This window comes from Tursiops truncatus, chromosome X (genome assembly GCF_011762595.2).
Source record: "Tursiops truncatus isolate mTurTru1 chromosome X, mTurTru1.mat.Y, whole genome shotgun sequence".
NCBI lineage: Eukaryota > Metazoa > Chordata > Mammalia > Artiodactyla > Delphinidae > Tursiops > Tursiops truncatus.
Genome location: NC_047055.1, coordinates 103,150,920 through 103,165,199, shown reverse-complemented (window position 1 = coordinate 103,165,199; position 14,280 = coordinate 103,150,920). Strand labels below are relative to the sequence as shown.

The window sequence follows — 14,280 nt, the reverse complement described above, 5'->3', positions numbered from 1 at the left end:
CTGATTCTGAGATGTCCATAGAATTCATCAGACTGCCAAAGGGGTTTGCACAAAAGAAATTTCAAGACTCCTTGCAATGGGTTATTACCCTAGATTACCTAGATGTATTAATCACTGATGGGCAATTTATTACCTATCAGTGAATAAACATTAGGTGCCCTAAATTTTATCTGGGGACAAGGAAGAACTAGTTCTACTGATTGCATTTAAAGGGGCAGCAGGGGCCAACAATAAAGTCACTATATTTCATACCGTGCTCATTCGATGTGACAGTTACATATATAATGTATCTAAAAGGTGAGATATAATTGGGGGTTTATAACGATGTTGATTTTTCTGGAACTATAGTGCCTCCTTATAGAATGTAAGTTTCTTGTTGAACTTTACTTGCTGTGTACAGAAAAATCCCACACCAAAACTCTGAAAAATCTCCTACTTCACTTTCAGGTGCTTCTCTGATCACAGATTTCCACTTGACTTGGTACAAAGACAGTCTTGCACACAGCCAATGGGAGTGGAGAAGATAGAGCCAAGTCAACCTACAAAGACAATTTTTGTTTATGTTGCCTAGGTTTTTAATATTTTTTGAAGCCCTACTTAAACCCTGATGAACCTTTTCGCAATCAAATTAGTGGTTAACACCTTAACATTATAAGTTAAAGTTACAAATTTGATTTTGGCAGGTTCAATGGACAGAGTGGCTAAACTTGTGAAAGTAGCATATGAGTGTAGTCCCCCTGCTCGTTCCTTAAAGATGTACAGAGATGTGTTACCTGTTGGCAAAAGTTTTCCTTTGCAATGAGACAGTATGGAACAGAGGATTTTCTAATTGTTTGTAACTAAAGTTTTTCTTTAATTGAATACAAAAATACTATGCATGTAAAAATAATAAAGTTTATTTTACTCTGTTTTACACTCTTCTGCCCACAGCTCCTCATTTGTGCTTCATGGTGAACTGCTTGTGTGTGGCCCCCGTGCCTTCATTACTTCGCACAGAGCATCTCTAGCATCATATCATCCATTGTGACTGGGCCGATGATGGGCCTGAAGAACAGTTCGGCCAGGACATTGGCATTGATGAATCTCAGCAGGAAAAGGGTGCTGTTCAGTTCGGCAAATCTGGCCTGGTGCCCCCTGTGTGTCACCCTGACGTGTTCACGGAGTATCCGCTGGGTTCCCCACTGAAGTCCCTGGATGTACTTCACGCACTGCAGACCTGGTAGGTCTGGAGGAGAAAAAGGGAGAAAAACCTCTTTGTTAGAATCAGCTCACTCTGAGCCCTTTGCTAGCTTTTTAAACAGATCCAATTTCTGCCCCCTTCCCCAATTAAAAAAACGCTCAAGCTTCCTGGTTAAAAGTTCTTTTCAACAGCAAGGATAAAGTGCCAAACCACTTCTAAGGTTTCAGGAGCAACGCTTCCAAGAAGGAAATATCATGTAATTATTCTTATTTAATATTCACTATGTTTGTATGCTCACATTTAAAAACTGCTGGCCCTGAGCCAACAAATGCACACTTAATTCAGTATGACAGTAGAATATAGTTTAATGAATCATTGCTCCAGTTCACTATCTATGCACGTACAAAGAAATTAAAATTATTTCAAGAAGTGTGCACCTTTTACCTATGGCAAACAGGCCTTAGTATAAAGGCAAGAGGCTTTGCTAGGTAATATTCTACCATCCTCCCTTGAATTTCCCACCACTGTAATGATTACCGCCCATGGTGGTAAACTTCACAGCCACCAACTGTGGCTGACAGTCTCATTTAAATTATTTGCCTGCAGGCTGATTTTAGTCTACAGTCCCATAATAATTTAAGAGATAACTCTGGCCACTTAGCTCATTGTACCATGATTTCTGTACTGGGGAGGTTTTTAAAAAAGTGATTCAAATGAGCATTCCAAAGGGTTCTTTAAAAAAAAATAAAGCAGTCTTTGAAAGCATTGTCTTATAGCCATCAGAGGGTTAAAAAGTAAACATGGTGGCTTCCCTGGTGGCGCCGTGGTTGAGAGTCCGCCTGCCGATGCAGGGGACGCGGGTTCGTGCCCCGGTTCGGGAAGATCCCACGTGCCGCAGAGCAGCTGGGCCCGTGAGCTGTGGCCGCTGGGCCTGCACGTCCGGAGCCTGTGCTCTGCGGCGGGAGGGGCCACAGCAGTGAGAGGCCCACAAAAAAAAAAAAAAAAAGTAAACATGAAAACATCGATTGCAACATGGTACAAAAGTTACTTTTCAAATAAAGATTGCATGACCTTCTTGCAGTACAGTGTGATATCCAAGTAAAACTGAATGAAATGCAATGCAGGAAAGATTAAATGCCTCTAAGTTTTATAAAGAACGTGATAAGAGGAGGCTGCTTGTAAAAGTCCTTTGATCCTCCATGATAGTAATATTACTGTAAAATTCTTTAACTTGTAATTAAGAAATTACCAATTTACCATTAGGTGTAAATGATATTGATTATTGTAATCATTTTCCTTCCCTTTTTCTACAAAATCCAACAGAAAAGTATTTTAAAAGCATCATGCTAATAGTCACAGAGTAACAGAACCAGCCAGTGTTCTTTCAAAAAAAATAATAGCAATAGGCGAGTCATTTCTAGTACAGGCAAATATCAAATCTGATAAATGAGAACAAAAATACAGCAACATCTCTAATCCATATTCCAATTCTGATTACCCCAGTCCACGGATTACCATCCCCTACTACCTACAGCTCATTATCCAGGCTTGAGACCCAATTTTATTGCACTTGGATTCCATTCATGAGGGTAAGAAGAGGCTTGTGTGAAACCACCAGAAATCTGAAGCTCCCCCAGGTCTAAATTCATGGCTTATTAAAACTTCATCTCGTGAACTCCACTTTTCTCTGCTTTCATACCACACTGCTCTTTTCCCATCATCCCCTAAAAGTGTCCCCCCCACCAGAAAAAGACTTGCCTTCAAAGTAAAATCAAGAAAGAGAAAAGGCAGATAGATGGACTCCATGGGAGGCGGGAGGGAAATGTTTAAACTTAAAGATCAGGGGATACAAAATGATAAACAGCAAAGAAAGGCCACACACTTAGCAGGCATTACTTTTTCCCAGATGCAGGTATATTTATGTTTAAAGCACACCCAGCTTAGCTGGTTAAACTTATTTGAGAGAGGATTCAGAAAAGCAGAGCAAGAATAAGAGATGCAAAACAGGGTGGAGGGAAAGAGGGGAACTAGTGGAATGTAAACTTTTGAAAGCTGAGCCCTTGTCTTACCTTTTTATTCCAACAGAACAAAGCACATGGTAGGTGTCTAATAACACAGCTGAAGGAGCGAGAAAACACTGTCTTCCCAATGAACCACCTGAGGCACTTATTATGGATGCAGATTTGCTGACCCTCCACCAGAGCTACCGAATCAGAACTTGTAGAGGAGGGGCCCGGAAAGACTTTGAAGGACCGCCTTCCCTGCCAACACCACCAAGTGCACAGGTAGGTTTAGAAAACAATGATACAAGCAAAAAGTAACCTATCATGATCACTGGGATGAGCTGAGGTCTCTTAAGTCCTGAAATGTGAGGTCTGAATGAATTATTATCCCACTAAATCCTGCTCTATACCCCTTCAAAAGTGCTAGGCAGGAGGCAAGGACATGACCCCGAGACTCCTGGTGTCAGGAAAAAAGGATGTGGAGGGAGCATGATAAATACTCTCCCAACTCAAGCTGTCTGGAAACTTCCTGCCCACTTGTGACCCTTCTGGAAGGATGCTGGTTGAAGATGACTCTAGTAGTAGGACATACTCGAGACAAGGCGCTGGGCTGTCCAGGGAGATTTTCTCCAATGAGTCGGTTGCACTGTGTGGGGCAGAGTGTCCACCACCCAACAGACAACCTGAAAGTGTGGTGCAGCAGACATCCCCTTGGGCCCAGGAGACTGGAGACCCATGCTCCACAACTCACTGGCCATTTATTTTGGAGTAAGGTCACTTGGGACTAGACTACCTAACCTGCCAATGGGATGAGGAAAGGGTGAAGGGCAGAGGGGGTTGATTAGGAGGTCTCTAAGGTGTCTAAAGGCTCTAAAATGCAGTGCTCCTGCATGCAGTCTCTAACATGTCTTTCTCCTACCCCTTTGCTAACCTGATACTTACAGACACTTAGATGATGAGACAGTCCAGCTGCTTAGGACCATTAAAATGACCATTCAGAGACAGACACATGAAACACTAAGTCCAGTGTCCTGACAGTGTCCCCAGGGGATGGTGTCTCTGTGGGTTCTTAACAAATATTTCCTCTCTTGCCAGCCTAAATAGACTTCCTCCAACCAAAAGGTTCTAGTAAATTTCAGAGCTGGGTTTCAGAAAGAGACGTTGCAAAATTTGCAGTGAACACAGACTTTTTTTTTTAAAGCTATACTGCTGGATTTAAAAGATTTGAGAAGGAATAGCCATGTCCCTGAAAGCACAAACTTTTCCGTAGTAACAGAAAGGTGTAGAGAGATTAAGTACAAACCTCAACAACAAAAAAAAAACCCTCCTCTCGGCTGAGTTTCTGGCAGCACCCCACCCACGAGGAATGGTTTCTGGAGCTCCCCCAACTCTGCTGAGTTTGTCATGATTCCTGACTTGTGCCCCCCAAACTCCCCTAACAATGAAAACTCTTCAAGTGTCTGTGCCAGGGGTGGGTACTGCCCAGTGCTTGTAGGAGAAGAGAAAAGCCGGAGCAGAGAAAAGCCAGAGCCGAGGCCGGCGCCCTTACCCGGGTTAAAGAGCACGGTCCCCTTGAGGTAGGCGTACTCCTTGGTACTGATGTCCAGGCTCCAGCACTTGGCGAGGAAGCCCTTGATGGCTTGGACCTCGGCGGCCAACGGCAAATGCTCGGCCTCCGGCGGCAGTACCAAATGTGGCTGCGGCTCGTCGCCCTCGGTCTCCCGCCGCCTGGTGGTGAGGATCTTCTGCAGCAGGCTGGGCTCCGAGGTCTCCACCGTCTCAAAGTTCAAGCGGTCCTGGGCCAGCTCCAGCAGGAGTAGCGGCGCCCAGCAGCTGCGCACCAGCACCAGCTGCTGGTCCAGGGGCAGCACCTGGAAGCAGGGCAGGTACTTGACGAAGCGCAGCGTCTTCAACAGGCCTGCCGAGGCTGCCTCGCAGACCACCTGTGGGCTCTTGAGGGCCACCCGCCGCTGCGCGCCGCACGAGGGGTCCCACCAGGGGCCCCCCGGCTGTGCCTCTGGAGCCACGTGCGTTTGCTTTGCGCTCGTGGGCACGTTGCAGAGGATGCCGCCCTGCCGCGGGTGGTCTTCACCGCAAAAGCAGCAGCGGTACGGGAGCGCCAAGGCCCGCCCGCGCGGCAGCTCCTCTCTGCCCCCCAGCCTCTGCGCGCAGTAGGAGCGGTCCCACCACGCGCCCCCCGGCCGCGCCTCAGGAGCTTCCGGAGCCACGTGCGTTTGCTTTGCGCTGGTGAGCAAGCTGTACAGGATGCTGCCCTGCCGCGGGTGGTCTTCACCGCAAAAGCAGCAGCGGTACAGGAGCACCGTGGCCCGCCCACCCGGCAGTCCCTCTCTGCCCACTGGGGGCTCCGAACCACAGGAGCAGCCCCAGCACGCGCCCCCCAGCCGGGCCTCGGGCGCCTCCGCAGTCTCCTGCGTTTGCTTCGCGCTCGTGAGCATGTTGTAGAGGATGCTGCCCTGCCGCGGGTGGTCTTCACCGCAAAAGCAGCAGCGGTACAGGAGCGCCACTGCCCGTTCACCTGGCAGCCCCTCTCTGCCCACCGGGGGCTCCGAGCCACAGGAGCAGCCCCAGCACGCGCCCCCCGGCCGTGCCTCGGGCGCCTCCGGAGTCGCGTGCGTTTGCTTCGCGCTCATGAGCATGTTGTAGAGGATGCTGCCCTGCCACTGGTGGTCCTCGCCCGCCATGGCTCGCGGTGCCCGTAGCCCGGCTCTGTCCAGTGGCTGCCGCCTGCAATCTATTTATACCGAACGCACACGCACGCGCGTCGGCCGTCTCCGCCTGGGCAAAGGCGCGGAGGCGGGCGCGGCGCTCGGGTGTGTTAGCCCGTGACTTCGGCGGTTCAAAAGGGGCAGATGCTCCTTAACAGCTGAAAACGGAGGAGGAGCAGAGCCGTGGGAGCTGCCGGAAACTTCCCTCCGTCTTCTCATTACGCCCTTCCCTGCGTCTGGAAGACAGAGCTCGGCGCAGGGAGCAGGTATTTGGCGGCACTGTTCCAACTTTTTCCATTGAACCCTGGCGTCTAATTTGCTCTCTTTACTGGGAAGGCAGGGGTACCGAAAAGGGGAAAAATCTGTTTCTGTGCCATATTTGCAAACTTTCATTAAATGACTAAACTTTGTATGGCTTATTTTGTATATGGATAGGGAGGTCTCATTTTAAGGGACGTTGAAAACTATAGACCATGGACCAGCAGTGTCAGCGTCATATGGGAACTTGGTAAAATGCCCAATCTCAGGCCCCAACCAGACCTTCTGGCTCTGAATCTGCATTTTAACGAGGCTTACAAAGGATCCGCGTGCACCTTAAATGTGGAAAAAGCACTAGTCTAAGGATGCTATCATAAGCTTATTGTTTAATTCAAGTAATATTTATGAGCACCCACTTTGTCGTAGGTGTTGTGTTAGAGAGCTGGGGGCAGCGACCAGGTTATAAAAGTGGCTAATATTTAGGAATATAATAATCACAAGGGGCTAAAAAGTTGCTACAGTGAGAACTTTGGATTCTTCTAGAGATATTATATTGGGTAGATGTGCAATTAACATTTCTTCTCCCACCGTTTCTAAGCGAATAACGAGCAGCACAGGTTTCAGGAAGCCTGGATCTTTTGTTCTCACTTGCCACACAGCCTCTTTGCTCGTGCTCCATACGGTCAATGAGATCAGTGGGTAGTTCCACATCACCACCTGACCCTTGTGTAACTAGCTGTTTCACCAACCATCTGGTTAACTTGAAATCACAACCTTTTAGCCCTCAAATTTCTCATCTCTCAAATGGGAGGTTTATTTAGTGATCTCTTGGGTCCATGACTGAAAACATGGAGCAAGGAAGGGGGACTGGTGTGTACCAGCTGGTATAGGATCCCACTACTCTCTCTCTCTCTCTCTCTGTCTCTGTCTCTGTCTCTCTCTCTCTCTCTCTCTCTCTCTCTCTCTCTGTCTCTCTGAGACCTGGAATTCTGAGCATAAGAGGAAAAGCTAGGTGATGCTTATTTTGCATTCAACCTGTAATTTTATTTTGCCTGTGAGAGGCCCTATAACAGTGCTTTGCTTTAACCTCTGCTCTGGCACCAGATTGCCTTGATTTTAATTCTGGCCCTGACACCTAGTAGCTCCGTGGCTTTGGGCAGTGTATTAGTTTCCTATTGCTGCTGAAACAAATTACCACAAATTTAGTTGGTTTAAGGCAACATAAATTTATGTTACAGTTCTGGAGGCCAGAAGTCTGAAGTCAGTTTCACTGGGCTAAAATCAAGGTGACATTCCTTCTGGAGGCCCTACGGGAGACTATATTTTCTTGCCGTTTCCAGCTTCTAGAAGCTGCTTACATTCCTTGGCTCCTGGCCACATCACTCCTGCCTCTGCTTCCATCTCCTTTCTGACTCTTATAAGGATCTTTATAATTACATTGGGCAAATCCAGATAATCTAGAATAATCTCTCCATCACAAAGTTCGAAATTAATTCCCATTTGGAAAGTCCCTTTTACCATGTAAGCTAACATCTTCCTAGGTGTTGAGGATTAGGACATGAACCTCATTGGAGGCATTATTTAGCCTTTCACAGGACAGTTACTCAAGCCACCTGTGCCTCGATTTCCTTATTTCTACAACGCGGACAATAGTCTCTGTGAGGTAATCCTCCTATGTGAACTAATTCATGTAAAGTGTTTGCTTGGTACATGATAAGTGTTGGAAGTATCAACTATTATCTACCCCTTTTTAAGATAATGTGGGATAACTTCAGGGTTAAGAGGTAATATAACCCCAGCACCTATCAACTGTTATCTACCCCTTTTTAAGATAATGTGGGATAACTTCAGGGTTAAGAGGTAGTATAACCCCAGCACCACCATTATTCTCTCTCTCCTAGGAAAGCCTGTCCTCACTTTCCACCCTGAAGCTGTCTCATTTTCTTCTGCATGTCCACATTTCTTGGCCCAGATTCAGAACACTGGATGGGTCACCTGGTCCACAACAATAATATATATTGGAAATGTTATCTCATTGTCCCCTTCATCATTTACTGTTCCCAATATTCAAGCTACTGTTTAGGGTACTGTTACTGCTGCTTCAGCAATCTCCCTGCTTGATGAACCCACCAGCCAGCCTCGCTGAAAAACTCAGCCTGCCTCAGTCCCCTCCTTAAGTTGCCAGTGCTCGTTACTTCTTATTGTGTTCCATTTTATTTTCTTCCTATCAATGATCAGAATTGGGTATGATTGATTGATTTAGTTATTTGATGCTTGTTGATTATCTCTCCCAACTAGTATAAAAGTCCCTGGAGGGAAAGGAATTAGCCATGCTGTAGCCCAGCAACTAGAACAATGTCTGGCATACACTAGGTGCTCGAAATTATATTTGTTGGCCAACTGTATCTTTAGCGAGAGAGAAGGCTGTAGCTCCTACTCTCAGCACAGAGGGCAAGTGTTCCCACACAACTGTGGCTGCACTGAACCTGGAGGAAGAGAAGTTAAGAGGCCCCGTTGGACTCAGAGCTTTCTGGATGCCTTTTAAGTTTTTTTAAAAATTTTTTATTGAAGTATAGTTGATTTACAGTGTTAATTACTGCTGTACAGCAGAGTGACTGAGTTATACATATATATACATTCTTTTTCATTTTCTTTTCCATTATGGTTTGTCAGAGGATATTGAAAAGAGTTTCCTGTGCTATACAGTAAGACCTTGTTGTTTATCCATCCTATATATAATAGTTTGCATCTGCTAATTCCAAACTCCCAATCCATCCCTCTCCCACCCCCCCCCCATGGCAACCACCAGTCTATTCTCTGTGTCCGTGATTCTGTTTCTGTTTCACAGATAGGTTCATTTGTGTCACATTTTAGGTTCCACACATAAGTGATATCATATGGTATTTGTCTTTCTCTTTCTGACTTCACTCAGTATGATAATCTCTAGTCGTATCCATGTTGCTGCAAATGGCATTATTTCATTCTCTTTTTTTTGGCTGAGTAGTGTTCCATGGTATGTATATATCACACCTTCTTTATCCATTCATCTGTCAATGGACATTTAGGTGTTTCCATGTCTTGGCTATTGTGAAGAGTGCTGCTATGAACATTGGGGCACATGTATCTTTTTGAATTAGAGCTTTGTCTGGATATAAGCCCAGTAGTGGGATTGCTGGATGATATGGTAATTCTATTTTTAGTTTTCTGAGGAACCTGCATACTGTTTTCCACAGTGACTGCACCAACTTACATTCCCACCAACAGTGTAGGAGGGTTCCCTTTTCCCCACACCCTCTCCAGCATTTGTGATTTGTAGACTTTTTGATGCTGCCCGTTCTAACCAGTGTGAGGTGGTGCCTCGTAGTTCTGATTTGCATTTCTCTAATGATTAGTGATGTTGAGCATCTTTTCATGTGCCTATTTGGAGCATCCCCCCTTTTTTTGATACACAGAGTGCTACACGTGCTCTGGTAAAGTTACAAGAGGACTAGGTTGACAGCCAGAAGACATGGCTTTGAGTTTGGGCCCTTCCACTCTAAAGATATAACACTGAAAAGTCATTTAACTTCAGCCTTCACCATTATGGAATGAGGAACAATTCTATAAACCAGTATTAATGTGTACAGCCTGTTTCAAGTCATTCAAGGGGTCGTCTTATTTCTCTCTCAATATAGCCCTTTACAGAAATGTTTGCTGACCTCTTTGCTACACTGAAAATATAAAGCAACTTAACACTCATTAAGTTCACAGTTATGAGAGCTTTACACTCATCCACTTTCTAATGATTTAACATTGAGCAAAGCATTTAACACTGTTAGCCTTTTCAGCTATGAAACCAGAAAAAAATGCTATAAACTATTTTAATATATGTATCCTAGCCATGTATAATTCAAGGGTTTTTCTAAAACTCTTTTATCAACTATGTATTTTTTAAATCCTAGTAACTTAAATCCATTTTTTGTGACTTTAATCATCCACACCTCGCACGTATTTGATGCTTTTGACTTTAACTTTCAGGCATTGTCTCAAATTGAAACTTCAGTGCAGTGCCAAGAACCATGAACTTGTAATATAGTGGTTATAATTCCTGTTCTTTCCCAGGAGCAGTCTTCTGACTTTCTTACTTGTGCTTTTCTTGAAGTTGCGATCTTCTGTTCGCAACTCTGAAGGACTTTCTAGGTTCTTTGGATTGACCGTTTGGAAGAAGAGATTACCTGCTTGTCCTTCATACGTATTCATCCTTGGAAATGTCAGGAGAAAACGACTTCATCTTTCCACTTTCAGTTTTTTCCCCTGAACAAATAGCTCCCGAGAAACAAAATCATCCAAACAAGTGCAGAGATTCCCATCAAGTTATGCCAGACTGCTCGTTGCTACAGGGTTAGTGAAGACATAACCTTCTAAGGTAGGCACAGGCTTCTTCATTTGATTTGTTCTGTGTCCTCAGGTCACCATGACAGCTAGACAAAAGGACACTCATCACCTGCACCTGTCATGTGCTGAGTTTGTCCACAACTTCAATTTGGGTATTTACATGGAGTCATTGTTCGATGACCTTGGTCAATTGGACACCTGCTCTGTAGAATCCATTATCTGTTCCAACTCATGGTGGGAGTAAAGCTGCTCTGCCTGCCTGAGTGTAACCTTCAACTTCAAAGTAATGCAGTTTTCACTAAAGGATGGAGGAGTGAAGTACAGGTGGGGATAAAGCCGGGTAAAATTGTAAAACTGAACTTTGCACAGCAAGCGGCTCTTGACCTGGAAGGCATTGCGATCTGAAACCTGATAGGAATTATCAATCCAGGCTTAAAAGAGCTGGAATGCCTCAGAATTCAGTTCCTTCAGTAAACAGCTGACAGGGAGTAACAATAGTGTTTTCCTTACTTTTCAATGTATATATTGGGTAAACACTATTGTGGAAAAACAGTGGCTGATAAAATCCAAGAGATAGCCTCACTCCTATTCCTTTCCAAGACCCAGAACGTTGAAAGCTCTATTTATGGAAGAATTAATAGGCTTTAGCTGCTGATTCATGAAACCCTTAGAGAAGATCAAGTCATGATTATTTATTTCCTTCAGATGAGCTACAAAGAAGGTAATCCATTGCCTTAGGGGTCACATAGTTGCTGAACTGGAATAATGACCCATACAGTAATTCTGAAATGTTCTAAAATCAATTTTCTAAAGCAATCAAACAACCACTCCCTTCAAGGAAAAACGTTCATCAAATCAATTAATTTTATTACATCTACCAATTTTGAATACATCCCAATACCAGATGTTGATCAAATTATCTAGTTAATAAATTCAATTGACTGGCAGGTTTCAAAATGATTGCCCCATTGGTTAGCAAGCTATTAAAATTGGTTTGACTGGTAAATTGGGAAATCGTTGCTCTATTGGTTCACATAGCTATGTCCCCTAATGGTGATGGTAATTTTAGTTACAGACTCCCTGTGTATTGGGATCTGGAACTGGAGTAATAGCTCTCTTCCTGGAAATAGCTTTCTTTTCTCCACGACCATTATATCTAGAGTGCCTTGTACATTCCCTGGCATACTAAAGGCACTCAACAAACACCCGCTTAATGAAGCAGAGTGAAGTTTCTTCCACATCTACAAATCTTTTAACTTCATTAGGTTGCCCAAACTTTTCTTCTTTCCTGTCACTGTATGGGTTTTAACAATCTTGCCAGCCCTGTTGGAAAGACCCTAGGTCCCTTTTGCCAAATACCAGCTACCTGTTTTATTTTATTTTTTTAAACTTTATTAGAGTATAGTTGATTTACAACGTTGTGTTAGTTTCAGGTGTACAGCATAGTGATTCAGTTACACATATATTCATTCTTTTTCAGATTGTTTTCCCATCTAGGTTATTATAAAATATTGAGTAGAGTTCCCTGTGCTATATAGTAGGTCCTTGTTGGTTATCTATTTTATATATAGCAGTGTGTGTATGTTAGTCCTGAGCTCCTAATTTATCCTCCCCCCATGTTTCACCTTTGGTGACCATAAGTTTGTTTTCAAAATCTGTGAGTCTGTTTCTGTTTTGTGAATAAGTTCATTTATATCATTTTAAAATTAGATTCCACATGTGAGTGATAGCATATGATAATTTTCTTTGTCTGACTTGCTTCACTTAGTATGACAATCTCTAGGTCCATACATGTTGCTGCAAATGGCATTATTTTGCTCTTTTTTATGGCTGAGTAACATTCCATCGTATACATATACCACATTTTCTTTATCCATTCCTCTATTGATGGACATTTAGGTTGCTTCCAAGTCATGGCTATTGTAAATAGTTCTGCAGTGAACATTGAGGTGCATGTGTCTTTTCAAATTATGATTTTCTCCAGATATATGCCCAGGAGTGGGATTGCTGGAACATATGGTAGTTCTATTTTTAGTTTTTAAAAATATTGTTTTTAAAGCATACTGTTCTCCATAGTGGCTGCACCAATTTACATTCCCACCAACAGTGTAGGAGGGTTCCCTTTTCCCCACACCCTCTCCAGCATTTATCATTTGTAGACTTTTGATGATGGCCATTCTGACTGGTGTGAGATGATACCTCGTTGTAGTTTTCATTTGTACTTCTCTGATATTTAGCAATGCTGAGCATCTTTTCATGTGCTTTTTGGCCATCTGTATGTCTTCTTTAGAGAAATGTCTGTTTAGATCTTCTGCCCATTTGTTTTTATTAGATTGTTTGTTTTTTTTGACATAGAGTTGCATGAGCTGTTTGTATATTTTGGAGATTAATCCCTTGTCGGTCACTTTGTTTGCAAATATTTTCTTCCAAAGGGTTGGCTTTCATTTTGTTTATGGTTTCCTTTACTGTGCAAAAGCGTTTAAGTTTAATCAGGTCCCATTTGTTTGTTTTTATTTTCATTACTCTAGGAGGTAGAACCAAAAAGATATTGCTGTGATTTATGTCAGAGAGTGTTATGCCTATGTTTTCCTCTAGGAGTTTTATAGTGTCTGGCCTTACATTTAGGTCTTTGATCCACTTTGAGTTTCTTTTTGTGTATGGTGTTAGAGAATGTTCTAATTTCATTCTTTTACATGTAGCTGTCCAGTTTTCCCAGCACCACTCATTGAAGAGACTGTCTTTTCTCTATTGTATAGTCTTGCCTCCTTTGTTGTAGATTAATTGACCATAGGTGCGTGAGTTTATTTCTGGGTTTCCTATCCTGTTCCATTGATCTATATTTCTGTCCTTGTGCCAGTTCCGTACTGTTTTGATTACTGTAGCTTTTTAATATAGTCTGAAGACAGGGAGCCTGGTTCCTCCAGCTCAGTCTTTCTCAGGATTGCTTTGGCTATTTGGGGTCTTTTGTGTTTCCATACAAACTTAAAAACTTTTTGTTCTAGTTGTTCTGTGAAAAATGTTTTCATTTTTCTATGAAAAATGTTTTAACCACTCTGATTTCTAGCTTGATAATCTCGAAAATGAGAGTAAATATATTATCTGTGTTTACTTCACAAAGTTGTTGAATGTATGAAATGATTGACAATACCTCATGTGAATTATTACAGTTAGATTGCAATTTCTTTAAGTCAGAAGCATCAGACTTTGTGAAGTGATATATTGCCCACCTAAATCAAATGTGTGCATTTGAAACTCTCTGTACATATACATCTAAAATGCATTTGAAATAAGGGATCCTGCAGTTGATAATAAGTCATTCAAGTTTGGAGTTAAATGCATCTAACGTTAGTAGTGCCAGAAAGCCTAATTGCTTTCTCTGAGCCTGCAGTGACAAACATATGAAAAACAAAAAATATGTGATACTTGGAGTTACAAGCCCCTGGTTAACAGTTTATTAAGCGTGACACTGTTAGGACTGTATGTGTGTGTGTGTCTGTGCGTGTGTGTGTTTCTTTAGAAATTTTATAATGCGAGGGGGTATTCCAGGGCCTCAGCCAAAAATGATCTGGAGCCCACAAGATTCAGGATGGTAGAATTTGATTTATAGGCTGGTAAAGGGAAACCATCCAATGCCACTTCTGTAACCTTCTTCCAGCTGGAGTCTTATGGATGAACTAAAAGGTGTCATTAGGGACCAGATCCTGAAGATTATTTCAATAACCATTCAGCAGCATTTGAA

The 14,280-nt window shown here is 43.2% G+C and overlaps 1 protein-coding gene across 1 annotated transcript; it reads right to left on the bottom strand.

Moving 5' to 3' along the window:
• Nucleotides 1-881: 881 nt before the first annotated feature.
• On the bottom strand, nucleotides 882-5,900 carry NR0B1 (nuclear receptor subfamily 0 group B member 1). The gene is made up of 2 exons (XM_004320916.3): nucleotides 4,733-5,900; nucleotides 882-1,225 (listed from the first exon to the last, which is right to left on the bottom strand). Exons 1-2 carry the CDS (start codon nucleotides 5,883-5,885, stop codon nucleotides 984-986), a joined length of 1,395 nt encoding a protein of 464 aa, XP_004320964.1. The 5' UTR covers nucleotides 5,886-5,900; the 3' UTR covers nucleotides 882-983.
• Between the last annotated feature and the right edge of the window lie 8,380 nt (nucleotides 5,901-14,280).